General features: G+C 36.2%; 2 protein-coding genes across 9 annotated transcripts; both read right to left on the reverse strand.

Moving 5' to 3' along the window:
- Positions 1–3,255: 3,255 nt before the first annotated feature.
- Positions 3,256–8,005, reverse strand: uba3 (ubiquitin-like modifier activating enzyme 3). 7 transcript variants are annotated; one of them, XM_079483287.1, is made up of 18 exons: positions 7,909–7,968; positions 7,698–7,777; positions 7,198–7,318; positions 7,031–7,111; positions 6,777–6,859; positions 6,597–6,677; positions 6,335–6,378; positions 6,159–6,223; positions 5,896–6,051; positions 5,689–5,791; positions 5,463–5,576; positions 5,130–5,183; positions 4,998–5,034; positions 4,824–4,905; positions 4,396–4,496; positions 4,086–4,149; positions 3,913–3,967; positions 3,256–3,826 (listed from the first exon to the last, which is right to left on the reverse strand). In XM_079483287.1, exons 2-18 carry the CDS (start codon positions 7,727–7,729, stop codon positions 3,738–3,740), a joined length of 1,362 nt encoding a protein of 453 aa, XP_079339413.1. In that variant the 5' UTR covers positions 7,730–7,777; positions 7,909–7,968; the 3' UTR covers positions 3,256–3,737. The 7 variants fall into 7 exon arrangements, with proteins under 7 accessions (XP_079339413.1, XP_079339409.1, XP_079339411.1 ...); XM_079483283.1 differs by having other exon boundaries at positions 7,739–7,777; positions 7,909–7,965; XM_079483285.1 differs by having other exon boundaries at positions 7,689–7,777; positions 7,909–7,958.
- Positions 8,006–8,973: 968 nt separating this feature from the next.
- On the reverse strand, positions 8,974–13,811 carry cishb (cytokine inducible SH2-containing protein b). 2 transcript variants are annotated; one of them, XM_079483289.1, is made up of 3 exons: positions 13,284–13,811; positions 11,615–11,817; positions 8,974–10,308 (listed from the first exon to the last, which is right to left on the reverse strand). In XM_079483289.1, the coding sequence occupies exons 2-3, from the start codon at positions 11,712–11,714 to the stop codon at positions 9,827–9,829; spliced, it is 582 nt and encodes a 193-aa protein (XP_079339415.1). In that variant the 5' UTR covers positions 11,715–11,817; positions 13,284–13,811; the 3' UTR covers positions 8,974–9,826. The 2 variants fall into 2 exon arrangements, with proteins under 2 accessions (XP_079339415.1, XP_079339416.1); XM_079483290.1 differs by having other exon boundaries at positions 11,615–12,337; positions 12,385–13,733.
- Between the last annotated feature and the right edge of the window lie 788 nt (positions 13,812–14,599).

Here is a 14,599-nt window from a genome sequence, read left to right on the forward strand (position 1 = left end):
TCACACCGGAAGCTTTTGTACAGCGTGACAGGAGCTGCATTAAATGTGCAAGGTGAGCAAACCAACCATACAGCATGCATTTGTTCTCTAAGTTTAAACATTTGTAATACACTTAAACTTATACGTTACTAAGGGCCCAAGGGTGCAAAACATAAACAGCCCGAATCATGTTGTTTCAGACATACTTCAAAATAGGACTGACCTAGACAGAATACAGACTACAGAAACATTTAAAACAAGTAAGTCCTCTTAGCGGTTTTGTTTGTAGAATATTTGTCATGAAATCAGCATACAATTCTGAGATTGTCACAACCTACTTTGGTGCAGTAATTTCATATTTTGTTTTCATTACTTTTTAGTGCGGGATGTACAAAGAAGAGTCATTGCACTGTACCTTTAGCTAAGAAGTGTGCGTTGAAGGATGCGACTAAGAATATGCGTTCATCCCATTTAGTTGCTTTCCTGTAGCTCAGTGGTAAGAACCTTGCGTTAACAACGCAAGGTTGTGGGTTCAAGCCCAGGGGATTGCAGGTTACCATGTAAAATATATAGGATAATGCTTTGGATAACAGCGTCTGGTAAATGTCATCCGATCAACTTGCGCAGGAGACAGTTTGGTGCTGTAAATTTAATTTAAATTAGTCGAATGACTGCGAGCAAATGGAAAAGCTTCTTTGTGTTGTTGGCCCCGAGCTCACAAGACAGTAACAAATTATCGAGCAGCAATAGAACCCAAACACATACAATAGCACTGAAAACCTAATGTGTATCAGCATACAGCAGGATGCTTCCATCCTGAACTTCACGGCATACAGTATATAAACAAGGCAAACCCTAAGTGAGGGCCTGTTCCTTGTGTGAAAAATGGCTGAATTACACGGCATATATATACAAGGCAAAACCTAGGGGAGGGTTCACTCATTGTGTGAGAAAATGGCTGAATTACACAGCATATATACAAGGCAAAACCTAAGGGAGGATTGTGTGAGAAAACATCTCGGGTACGTATGTAACCTCGGTTCCCTGAAAGGAGGGAACGAGACATTGTGTATAGCTTACACTATGGGGGGGTTTTCCCTCGAATACTGAAGCTTGATTGCATTGTACCGGGAGCCATCCACTATATAAGTCGGCGCCAAATGGCATCTTTTGACTCTTTCTTAGAAGTGTATGCCAACTCAATCGCTTCTACAATCCAATGTGATAGCCGCTGCTTCTATATCGGCAGCCCTTTAGAGCGCCCCCGAAACAGATAAACAGCTGTTCCGCCAGTCTGAAATGGCTAGTCCTGTCCAGATAAATCCGTAGAGCACGGATTGGGCAAAGTGGAGGCGGCCATGGTTCTGAATTCTGAGGAGCAAATGCCTGCAGCATAATGACCATTCATGAAGTAGAAAGCACCTTAGGCACATATCCTCATCTAGGCTGCAGCCTTACCATGCAGTCATCCTCACTAAACTCCAAACAAGCAGTTTTTATAGACAGTGCATGTAAGTCGCTCAATCCCTTACCACATGCTAACGCAAGTAAAAGTGCCATCTTAAATGAGAGCAAATGAGTGCCGTATGCAGCGGCTCAAAGGGCGGTCCGGAAAGGGCGGTCCGGAAAGCATTTACATTAATTAATTTGGCAGACGCTTTTATCCAAAGCGACTTACAAGTAGTTTTATTTTTACAGTGACATTACTGCAGAGCAATCAGGGGTAAGGTGCCTTGCTCAAGGACACTTCAGACAAGCCCAACGCTCTAACCCCCAGACCACAACTGACCCCATTAAGCACCATGCTCCTCTTAGGAATCCAGCGACGAGATGATGTTTCCAACTGCATGGCCATCGATAGGTAGATGAAAGGCAGAAATAGCAGCCACATGGATGGCATGTACCCTGAATCTAGATAAAACTACAGAAACTACAGAAACGACAGGATGACCGATACGTCACAGCTAGCTGCATCTTTGTTTCTCGTCTTACACCATGCAACAAAACCTACCATTTCAAACTGTACAAACGTCTGGTCAATGGGGCTCTCACTTCCGCAATCGAATCCAAAAATCGTTGTGGAACGTTCAGAAGATGCTCCTCGCGCTGTCCTGCCAAACATGCATGTTCCATAACTCCGGTCTGGGGTGCCACATCGAGTCCTCTTAAATGATGAGCATCCAGGACTGAGGTCGACATGCATCCATCAGAGGGGCCCACAGTACGTGGCTGCACCGGCCTGTCCCCCACGGCTTGGCGACAACAGGTTTTTTAAAATAATTTTTTTACGAACTCCTAGCTACGTTCTGCCTTAAGACCAATGGTGCAACCGACTTTCAGAGTTAGTTACAAACTAGCATGTAGTTACTAAGCCTCTAGTGTGAACTCTACGTTCACATTTAAAAAAGAACTGACGAATCGCTGGTGCAACCTTACCCAGAAGTCTGCTTGTGAGCGCCTCCTGTGTGCCCTCGATGCAGTCTTCAGCAAAGCCTGCATTAATGCATTGCCTACCGAGGAATACTTGCGAACGTCCAATCACAGAACGGATGATAGGAGTGTCGTGGAAGTCAGACATATAAGAAAACATGACAGATACATCTAATTCTAATTTTCTGAGATACTGAATTTGGGATTTTCCTTAGTTGTCAGTTATAATCATAAAAATAAAAAGAAATAAACGTTTGAAATACATCAGTCTGCATGTAATGAATTAGTGAAATAAATCAACTTTTCGATGATTTTCTAATTATATGACCAGCACCTGTATATGTGTGTATGAAATTTTTAACCAGATTATTTCATAATTTACTGTCATTTATGTCATTCAAAACATGTATGATTTTCTTCTGAAAAAGACAAAATAAATGTTTAAGTACGTTGGTAACCGGACAACATGGTATCCTATACTTCCATGATATGGACACAAAACCACAAAGACATTTCTCAATGTCTGTTCCACAGAAGGAAGTCATATAGGTTTTGAAAAACATGTTAAAGGGATACGTCACCCATGAAAATTCTGTCATCATTCAGACAGATTTTGCCCCCATTGACTACGATAGTAGGAAAAAATACAATGGTAGTCAAAAGTGCCCAAGAACTGTTTGCTTTCCTACATTCTTCAAGTAATTTATCCTACTATGGGAGTCAATGGGGGCAAAATCGATTGGGTTACAAGCATTCTTCCAAATATCTTTCTCGGTGTTCATCAGAACAAATACATTAATACAGATTTTGAACAACTCGAAGGTGAGTAAATGATGACAGAGATTTCAGTTTTGAATGAAGTATGCCTTTAATAAAACACAGGTGTTTTATTTTTGGTGAACTAATAGTGATGAATAAAGAGTGGACATTAAAATATGATTTAATACTTGTTTAAAATAACATGCCATTTTTAATTCAAACAGTATACACTGAATCAAGAAACTGTCAAAGGGCATTTGCACACAGCAAAATAAATACATAAACAATATGCAGTTAATAAAAAAGGACACAAAATCCACCGAAATGCTCTTATCCAGGACTATAGCAGTGCAAAAACAATAAAACGAGAGTCTGAGTGCCTATAACAGACGGACAGGATTGACCAAAAAACACTAAATAACATCCATAACTAAGCCAAGCATGTGCTTGCCCGGTCACCAAGGCCATACAGCAACATGACATTTACAGAGCACATATCTAAGGTTGCGTAATTTTGATAACTACTGCAATAATCACTTCTAATTGTCCATGTTAATTAAGCTTTTGTATTATGCAACGAAGTTTAGCTTGAAGAGCACTGTCTGGGGAGTGGTAACATCAGCCACTGCTAGCTCTTGGCCATCCACTAGTCCAAGCTCTATAAATGCAGAAAATATATATTTTTTTAATCAACATGCTAAATAGTTCAATCTTGTGGTATTATAACAGAAGTCTTCCATTTACCTTTAAGTGTTTTGGTTAGATTTGGTCGCGTTCTCTCTTCAATGGATGCTACAGTCTGAAAAATAAATTATATGCAATAAATGTTGAATTCTATGTTCATCCAAGAAAACGAGAACCAAAGCATAATCATTTATGACCACACTTGTAAGTAAATGTTGGAAAACACTTTTAACCTGTAAATAAAGAGTTTTGTTTTTTCCATCCAAAGTTGTAGTGATAGCAGGTGATTTCATTTGGCTAGAATAAGCAAAAATATTAATTCAGAGTTAAAAACATAACGAATACAGATATTGCAATAATAAACACAAATGAATACAATTACATCCACAGTTCACCATATTTTCTATTTTCACAAGCAATATTATCTAATTAAGGGAATATGGTAGAAAATGTCGACATTAATGTTTAAATAATGTTTCATAGATAATATCAATCATTATGTTTTGGAAACAAATTTGAAGATGGCAGAACATTGTGACTTACAGCGATGCGCTCTCAGTTAAGTATTCCAGAACCTCCTGTAGTTTAGCAGAAGGTGAAAACTGCAGGTCCTGTGGCACCTGACTGCAGGCTAAACAATTCTCCTACACATGAAACATGTGGAAACATTTAAAACAAACAGAATATTCAGAAATAAAAAAGCTAATTATTTAATTCAATAAGCTATTATCATGCCATTTTAGCCATTTGCCTTCAACAGAACACAAAGAAGGATATTGTTTGTCCATTACAGTCAATAACCCAGTTTTGTTTGGAACCCCTTAACCTTTCATTGTATTTTATGGTACCCCGAGACAGGCATACCCCTTTTCAAACTACATGAAGATGACAAAATAATGCAAAAATGCATAGTTTTGGGTAATCTTTCCTTACCAGTATCTAGCTGAACAGATGGGTTCAAAGTCACTGACCTTTCTCTCAGCCTCAAAGGTGTAAGTGTACAGCCCGTCAACATCATTGAACACCAGGTAGTTGTTCAAGGGAACGTAGGCGCTATTTAGCAGCAATAAGTAGTATATAAATCACAGGAATTATAGACCATAAATTATATGTTATTTTCTTTGAAACATGGCATATAGACTTACCTTGTGGCAATTTTGAAAACTTCTGTGGCGCAAGCAGCTGTATAGTGCAAGACATTTCCTGTTATATCTCAAATGTCAAAATTTAAAACAAAGGCTTGTTAAGATCAGTGAGCATTTTGCTTGGCAGCTTACCAGCAATAACAGCATTTGTAGAAGCCACAGCAGGAATTATTCTCTTTACAACCCCTAAAATACAGATTCAGTAATCATGAAACAAGTTTATGAAAATAACAAGCCAAACTATTATCTGGTTTGCAGAGTGCTCTAGTATTAGCAACAGTAAGTTAGACTTGTAGCAAAGACCATTTAGTAAACCAACATTTGGTTTATTGTTCATATACCTACACTTTCTGTTTTAGTTCCTAGTCACCTCTACACAACTTAGATCACAACTGTTTGAGACATGTACTGTCATGTAATAAGACATGTGTTGAAATAACCAATGTTCAGGCCTCTCTCACTTACCCTGGGTGAGTCTGTAAGTCACCCCTGTGATGTTGAACCCTGCCGCTCTCTCTCGAGATTTCTGATACACCCACTGAATGTGCTGCGGATCGTCGCCGTCAAGGGCTACACCATCTTGAAGATAACATTTAAAAAAAAAATAAAACACCCTAAGAGCCAATCACATCGATAATGTGATCGGTAACGATAAATGTTGTAGATTCAGTGCGATGCAGGCACATTGTACCTCCAAAAGGCTTGTCTTTGGGCCATAGCAGCATGCGGACGTACTCAACACAATGTTCAGGTAACCGTGGCATAGATGCTATAGTGCACATTGGAAAGTTGATCTAATCAGGACACAAAAATAACTTTGTTTAACATATAGAATGCACATTTTTATTTAAAATAAAAAATACATTTCAAACATAAAAGCCCAGAATGTTCTTCAGACCTGCGGGGGGTACAGCTCCAGGGTGCAGTCTATACAAGCACTCATTCCTGGAAGAATGACTCGTGCATTGCCCTTAAAACCTTCTGTACCACCATCTATTAGAGGAATGATGGAGCTGGGGTCCAGAACACCATCATCATAGACCAGCAGAGATAGCTGACAAACAAAAGAACAACATGCTTAAACTATAGAAACCCTTATGACATATGCAGAACTCCAATATATTTTAGAGGTTGTTGATATACAAGACACTAGTCACATACCAGCATGCCATTCATCCATCTTCTGGCAACAACAGAATCCAGACCACAGACTACTATGTGAAATTCTGAGCAGCAATAAGAAACAATCTGTTACATGTTATACAAGGAGATTAGCATAAACTATTTACATATGTGTCCATATTTTATAAAAAAGTAAGATTGTAGGTTGTAATTACGCTTATAAAATCTCTCATCCAAGTCTTGAATTTTCTTAAAATGTCTGTCATGCTAATTAAGGAAACATTATTTTGGCATGAATAGAACACAATACTAAAATATTAGATATTATACAAAAAATCAAAAATATAGTACATTTTAACATGGAATTTCATCCATAAAATGTAAAATGCCCTGGCAAAGTTATAACAGTAACATTACTGAGTTAAGACTAGAAGATTAGCACAAGTTCAGTTCAGCTGAATTACTATGGTGGGATACGGGACAACATTGCATCCTATAATTCTGCTGTTTATGAAGTCTGCTGCAACCTCTGCCTTTGGTCGACCCACATCTTTAGGTCTGCAGAAACAACAGGGAGCAGATTACAGTAGTAAAACAAAAACAATGGAAGTCAACCAGCTTCTCCCATCATCCTTTTTCGATTAATGACTAACTAACCTAAAGAGAAACTGTCTGTTGAGGTTGGAAACATCGATGGTGTCCATATCCACAACATGAATGTGTCGAAAACCTGACAAGGCCTTGGGGATAAAATTGGACCATACATGAGTTTAACAGAAAAATTAATCCCTAGCATTAGATGTGAAATTTCTAAAGTCAACACAAAAGCCCATTTTAGTCAACAGCCTTGTTGACACTACAGAGGCATACGATGATTAGAAATGGAAGTTACAGAGCAACAAGTACCGTACCAGATCTTTAAGCAGCTCACATCCAAGTCCACCAGCTCCAATAACCAGAATTTTGCACGTGTCCAGTAAAAACTGAAGTGACTGAAAAGGTTGAGAACAGTTTATGAAAACAGCAACAGATGAAAAACAACTGAAGAGTTCATATGTTTTAACAGTGTTTTTCATACCTCTGTGCTGGGTTCAAAATCAGGGTGAGTAAATGGTCCAGTCCTCTCTAAGAACTTTTTGACGTGGTCCCATCTTCCCTGCCAGTCGCCTTGATCCACACTTCCTCCATCCACAACCATACTGTGTATAAACAAATACAAATATATACTTATTGCACAATTACACCTTACTTATCAGTTACATAAACATGTACATATACAATTTCTCATGCACAATATCATACAAAAAACCTTATGTGCTTTGAATGAGTGTGGTAAAATCAGTAACGCTAACTAATCTTTGCTGATTTTAAGTTGACTTAATAATGACAAAACAAATAAGAAAATTTTATTTTACATTGCTATAAAAGAACATGGTCCTGGGAGTGTTAGGGGGTTTCGCAAGCGTTCACCTTCTTTTAGCTACTGGATTATTTTGTATGTGTGAGGTGAGCTGTTCATAATTCATATCTGAACAGCATTTGCATCAAAAATCAAGCGGATTTAAACACCTCCCAAACCTGCTCGCTGCGTTTAAATTATCATCTTTCATTTCACTAACTTCTCATTCAGCTCCTCTATTCGCCTTCTTTTCTTCTCCCTAAAGAGAGAATAAAAGAAGGTTCATTCATACTCGTCTAGCCGCAAGTTAAAGTCCTTGCGTCCTGTTGATTGAACTACAAGCACTGTTACGGGGGATTTCTGATTCAGTTTGTATAAAATATCACTTACGGCTCCTCTGTTTCCGCCATATTGTCATAAACATGCAACGTGAAATGCGCAACCTTATGCAAAACAAACTGCAGTTCACTTCCATTTTCAAAATAAAAGTCACTTCCATTTATATTCAAAGACATACTCATTGTTTGTTAAGAGAGAGTTGTATTTTAGATGGGGTAGTTTAATATGGTTGTTGATATTTTATATGGTATTTTAATTTGCAGGATATTTTGGGTTTTTATTATATTCATTGGCACCTGATAAACATTTTGGGCAACTTTATGCATAGGGCCTGGAAGCTATGAGGCAATCTAAAAAACAAGTTCAGCAAATAAGATTCAACTTACCCCATAGACAATTCCAAGTAAATGTAGGCCTATGTAGACAAAAATATACTTGTAACTTGTCATATGCACACTTGTACACTTGTAATATATTATGCACTAACAAATGTGTGTCACATACAAAGGGATTGTGTATTTATAAATGAACTGATCCGTATGGAATTTTTGTAAAAACAAATGTCTAAATGCAAAATAATAGTACATTTTAGCCATCTAATTTTTGGTCTATAAAAAGCTCAAATGCTTTATAGCCCACAAACTGTTATTGTTTTGGTGTGGGAAACTCTTAGTGCAAGATATCTTAGAGACAAAATGTTTCCACTGCGCCAAGCCTTGATATGCCATTATTGATAACATATCAAGATCTTGCCTATTCTCTTTCTGTCTTCGCTGTTAATAGTGATCATGTCATAAAATATTGACCTCATATAGTACATAGTAGATACAATTATTTCCTTAGGAACTATGTTTATTTGACGTTTAGTGGTAAACCTTAAATGGCTTAATTTAGTTTTATATAAAATATTTTTAAGTCGACTAAAGGTATATGTTGAATCTAGTATTACTGTAAGTGTATATTTGGAAAAAACAAATAAAGACTCACTAAGTTAATGAAACTAAACAAAAGGTTAAGAAATGTACAGGTACAACATGGTAAAGGTAAGTGAATATGTTTGTACAGTAATGTTTTTTATAATAATTGCATTTCTATTTAACATGTGTTTTTATATTCATAGTTTATTAAAAACAGCATTGTAAAGGCAAACGGATAATAATATAATAAACGATTACAACGGACATAAACATAAGTTCTAAAAAGTACTTTTTATCTTGAAGTCAATGGGCACGTAAGAAATTGAAGCAATGTACTTCACTATTAAACCTTTTAAAGATAAAGTTTCAGCATAATTCTGTTGACTAATTATTTTATTTTATTATATAAGTCTATAATTGCATTAGTGAGTGCTCAGAGAGTTTTCTTTGTGTTGTGCATTAGTCATTGTCACAACAAAGGTTTGTCTTGTGTATGAATGTCTGTCAATGTATAATTAGTGAAATCAAAAAGAAATGAATAAATTAAAAAGTAATCCTGTTTGTCATTATGTGCTGAAGCAGATTATGTGCATGTTTGTGAATTGTCTGAAGGAGAAATTGCATAACTTGTTACATGTATATTACTGACCCAGCCCATATTTTCTTGCTCAATGCAAGTGCTTCTCTGTAGCATGTCTAGCAAACATGTATCGTAAATTTACTTTTCACTCTGTATGATAAAGTTTTACAAAATAAGAAGCAACTACGAAATGCAACACATTTTTTGTAATGAGTTTTATAGTTAATATTTATATTTAAGCCAAACTCAAAAGAGTGCAAAAATTTACAAAAAAGCAATTATGTATTTCGAATGGTCTTTGATTCGTTGGAAATGTTATAAGCTGGAATGCAGATTTTCATCTGACAATTATAACACAATTTACAATTCTGCAGGGCAAGAAACATTTACATTATTCCAAAAATGGGCAAATCATCCAACATTTTGCAAAGAATGATGCTGTTTAATGGCACAAAGTCCTCCTCAAGTGTCTTCAGACCTGAAAGGGATACTCTTGCAAATAAAGCAACAGTGGACGTGGCAATGGCAGCTGTGTGTGGCAATGAGTGCATCTGTTTATTGTAAGACGTATGAGGTGCTGTAACGTTGGGAAGGCCTGAGGCCTGTGGAGAGGTTTTCTGAGTTTAAGCAAAACGGCATTGTCCTTTGAAACCACGTGAGGTTCTTCTGCTTTTCTCTCCTCCTTTTCCACTTGACTGGTGCACACATAATGCTCCAGAAGACTAGGAATAGAAGGAAAGGACAGTAAGCAGGGTCGAGCTTTGAAGCTGGAATCAAGGCGAAAATGACCACTGTCATATTCTATTCGGACATTGGTTGGGCCTCTAAAAGTCTTTAGTGAGAGGGTGAAGAGAAAGAGTGGATGGCTACTGTCACGCACAAGAAAAGTCCCTTCTGACGCACCACTGAGGGCATCTCTCGCCTCACCGGCTGTAATGCCACCCCAGTACCATCCTACGAAATAAAAGATCTATTTATTAAAATGACATTTATAAAGATTATTTTATTGGTACATAATAATATAAAGACACTCAGAGTTTCGCATGGCATTGCATAAGCTACACAAGCAACATTATTTATTTATAAGTGACTATGTAAAACGATAATTTTAGTTGCGTTCTGTAAACAACTAAAAATGTTTCTCCCAAGTCAATTAAATACAATTTTATTTTATTTGCATTTATTTGCAGAGAATTTAAACTGAAAATAAATCTTAAAATGACAAAAGATTATGTAAACTTTTGGAGCTTGAATACAAGCTAATTAAAAAAACTACATCATAGCTTTCATGTGTGCTCTGTTTTATGAGAGTTTATGCCACTCCTACTGTGTGCTTTTGTTGGAAATCAGCAGACACTGGATTGGGATGGCTGCCATAAAATTAGAAATGATGAGTAAAGGCAAAAGTTGGTGCTTATTATTTCTTTCCAGAGCTGAATATGTAAGCACTAAACCTACAGTGTAAAAACATTACTAGCACATAGCATAATCTTGGACATTTCTATAACCCAGAATGTTACTTCATGTTGTCACAAAAAAGGTTCATGATGTCCTGAGACTATGAATATGATTTGTTCATAGCAGGAAATCTCAAAAGCTCTAACCATTGTTCAAATGAAAAGGGAGTTGTTGATGACAATTACCTAATTATACATCCTGAAGTGACTCCATTGTGTGTAACAGACTAAATAGACTGTTCTTTGACATGTCATTGTCTGTCTATAAACCCGAGTAAAAACTGAACTGTGCCAGCTCAAAAATTCTGTGTAGTGCTGCATAGACTCCTTAATTTCTACTCTAATCCACATCCACCTATAGTCTGAAAAAGCATTTCTGAAGCAGCTTTAGTTTTGTGTAAATGAAATGCAACATCACAGCAGACTTAATCTTTGTATCTTGTCATGATAGAGCATATGTTACTGTTAAGTTTCACATTATAGGTACAATATTACTTTAGTTTTAAAATTATTTATAAAAAATATTTAACTATTGTCTTAAATATTAGTTGTGCACATGGTTAAATTGTAGATAAATGTAGCAGAGCACAAATTAAATGTGTTTTTTTAAGCACATTTTGAAATTGATATATGTAAATCCAAGATTGCATTACCAGGTTCGTGTATGAGAAGTTTTACAAAAAAACATGATTTAATTTACAGGTTAAAGTTGAATATTATTAATATCTTTCATGTGTTTTCATTATTAACAAAGTAGACCTTTTTAAGGGCTCTCAGTCTACAAGACTAGTCAAAAGGTATACCTGAGTTGTGTAGGTGCTGAAACGTAGTGGTGATGAAGCACAAATCCTCAGCAGTAGCCCATGGTAGAGACATGTTGGAGGAATTGTGTGAAGGGGTCATTGGCTTTGAACTTCTTATTCATCCCTCTCATTCTGGGCTTCTTCTTTGCGTCATTGTCTTCTTGGCAACCCTGCCTGATGGTGGCCCTGGCAACAGAGCCATGCTAAAGAAGAAAGAGCTTCTTGAGAATATTTTTTTGCAATTATTTGTAATTAAGCAACATGTTCAACATGTTATTCGCTCCGTGAGGTGAGACAGTCCAGCTTAAAGTTCAAAGGTTAACAAAACACTGCTGTGCTTTGTCTATCTAGCATTTGTAAATTTAGAATGGTCAAACCAGATAGTGAAGGGTCTGAACCATACTCTCTAAAACTTTAAGAAGTGCTGGGTAATAAAAAGAAGGCCTAATAGAGATATTATTCTGATTAAGCACATTGTAAAAACATAACCCTAACTCAAAAACTTAAATCAAAGTTAAATCAAGTTAAGTCAAATTGACTTTACAAGTCACTTGAATTTAAATTAAATTAAAAAACAATGTGTCAAACTTAAAAAGAAAGTTGCATTTATTTATGATTTAAAGTAATGGGAAACGTGATTTATTGAGCATGTCATTCTTTACAGTTTAAAAGTAGTTTGCCATGTTTAGAACAAGCATTTAGATTTTAATTGACTTAAATAATCTAAACATTTAATAATAATTTAAATTATAATTTAAAATAATTTAAACATAATCTATTTAAAAGTATAAGAGAAAAACTCCTCAAAAGGCCTTGTACTATAAGGTAACATGTTCTGAGTTACTTGCAATTTGTTTGGTTAAGTGAATTTAGATTATTACATTCATTAAAATTATTATAATAAAATGTAATATGCATATAGCCGCCAAACAGTCTTGTGCAATGAATGGGACATTTTGGAGCATTTATATAAGCATGATGTAAAATAATTTACTCAATTTAATTTGGTTCTATTTATTTGTTTTATTTTTAGCCCAAAACAGTAAATGTCCAAACTATTTAACAGGTTTGAAACCAAATAATGAATGTTAAACGGTAAACTCAATAATTACAGTTCGTATAAGAATTCCATTTAGTTGTAGCCTACTGCTGATGTTTCAGTTGGCATCGGTGTTGAAAACCCGTGTAAACAGTTTAACAATACATTTAGGTCTAAAATAAACTAAAAGTAAAAATAAAATTAGAGAATGGCGACTTCTCGGCCTGACAATTATTAAGATTTTAAAACTATCCTAATGTATGTTTGGCAGTGAAGCATGTTTTCAGAAAGTAAATAAACACACACGTTTCTTGTTGAACGTTGCATCCTTAAAACACACACACATAGAATGTAGGCCTATTTGGACACATCAGCAGCAATAATTGGGAGTGGATTATTTTAGCGGATTAAACCAAAGTATCTGGCTGTGTTAAACGAGAGCAAATAAGGAATTAACTTTTAACATGTAAGATAGTCATTTTTTACAACTAATCAGACGGTGAACGGACCCATCAAACACGTCTGGCGACTTTTGGATCCACGCAGTTTCAGAGAAACTAAAAAACGTTGATTTAGCCAATAGACTAAAGAATGAACGCTTATTGCGTCTATAAATATGATATGTCTTACCTTACATAGCATAAATTCGTCACCTTCCCTTCAACAACAGATATCTCATTGTGCACTGACAGTTTGAAAATCTCGAACAGGTTATATTCACACGATTGTAAATCCAGTTTAGTCAAAGCAAAGTTGTGTCAAAGTAATTCTTCCAGCAATGGCGACAAACCGACCGCAAACAGTGAATGTCTCGTCAATACTTAAACATTTTGAATTTGCAGCCTAATCCCTCATATGCTGTCTAACCCGCAAGAAACCTTCTTTTAAAACATTCTCGAGGAAAACGTGGGGTGAAATTGACGCGACACAGGAAAGAAAACGGCTCAGTATACATGTAATCTAACAAAGAGTAAATCGTATATGGTTGTTTGGCTCGCCGGACTATATTATTCTACTGAAACAAGAGCACCGAGAAACGCCTTTGCTGCACGTCTGGGTTTCATAAATTGACGAGCATTCTAGGAATCTCATTCCAAGAAGTGCGCTACATCTCAGTGCTCGCGGTCTCATTCGCAGAACTGCGCTCTCTGCGCTTCCATTGGCTGCCTGTCGTATCCCGTATGACAAAGCGCCCCGGCCGGTTTCAGCTGCGGATGAATTTCCAAGTAAGAGGTTTCCAGGAATGCTGAAACAGTCGCTGAAATTGACCTCTGCGCCAGCTAAATGCACTAAATGAGAGAGGGAGAGAGAGAGAGGGGCATTGGGCGGAAAAGAATTTGTGAGGTGTCTTCGAGGAAATCCAATACTATAATCCAATGGTGAGGCTAATTGTTGAAATGAACAAGAACAGTAAATAAAATAACGTTCTTTTCTAACTCATCGACCTGTTCCGTTCTTTCACAAAGTTCGACAAAATGGAAACTTAAAAGGTAGATTGTGGTATTTTATTTAAACGATTACAAAACAATCATGTGTGGCTTTTGAAAACCACACTGTAAAAAATGAATCATGGGTCTTGTAAATTCCATTAAAAAAAATGATGTGATGATTAAAAATATTGTGTATATTTCATTAATGAAACTGTGGTTTAGTGTTTGATAAATAATATTGAGGAGATTTCACTAAGAAAACCAAGATATTATTTTCTCTTTTTAATTTAAGGAAATGTCCTCAATTTTGTAGCTTGTTTTGAGGAACAAAATAAAGCTGAAATAAGTTACATATTTATTTTAAGAGAATTGGTTCAATTACTAATTTATTTGGACACCTTTTGAAATTGAACGGCATCGCAGGTTGAGGAGCCCAGTGTGAAGTGTTTTGAAGTACCATCCTAACATCAAAACTACTGATACAATATCAATAGTTTGTTCTTTTCAGTTATTGTG

Source organism: Barbatula barbatula (assembly GCF_947034865.1).
Source record: "Barbatula barbatula genome assembly, chromosome: 20".
In the NCBI taxonomy this organism is placed as follows: Eukaryota; Metazoa; Chordata; class Actinopteri; order Cypriniformes; family Nemacheilidae; genus Barbatula; species Barbatula barbatula.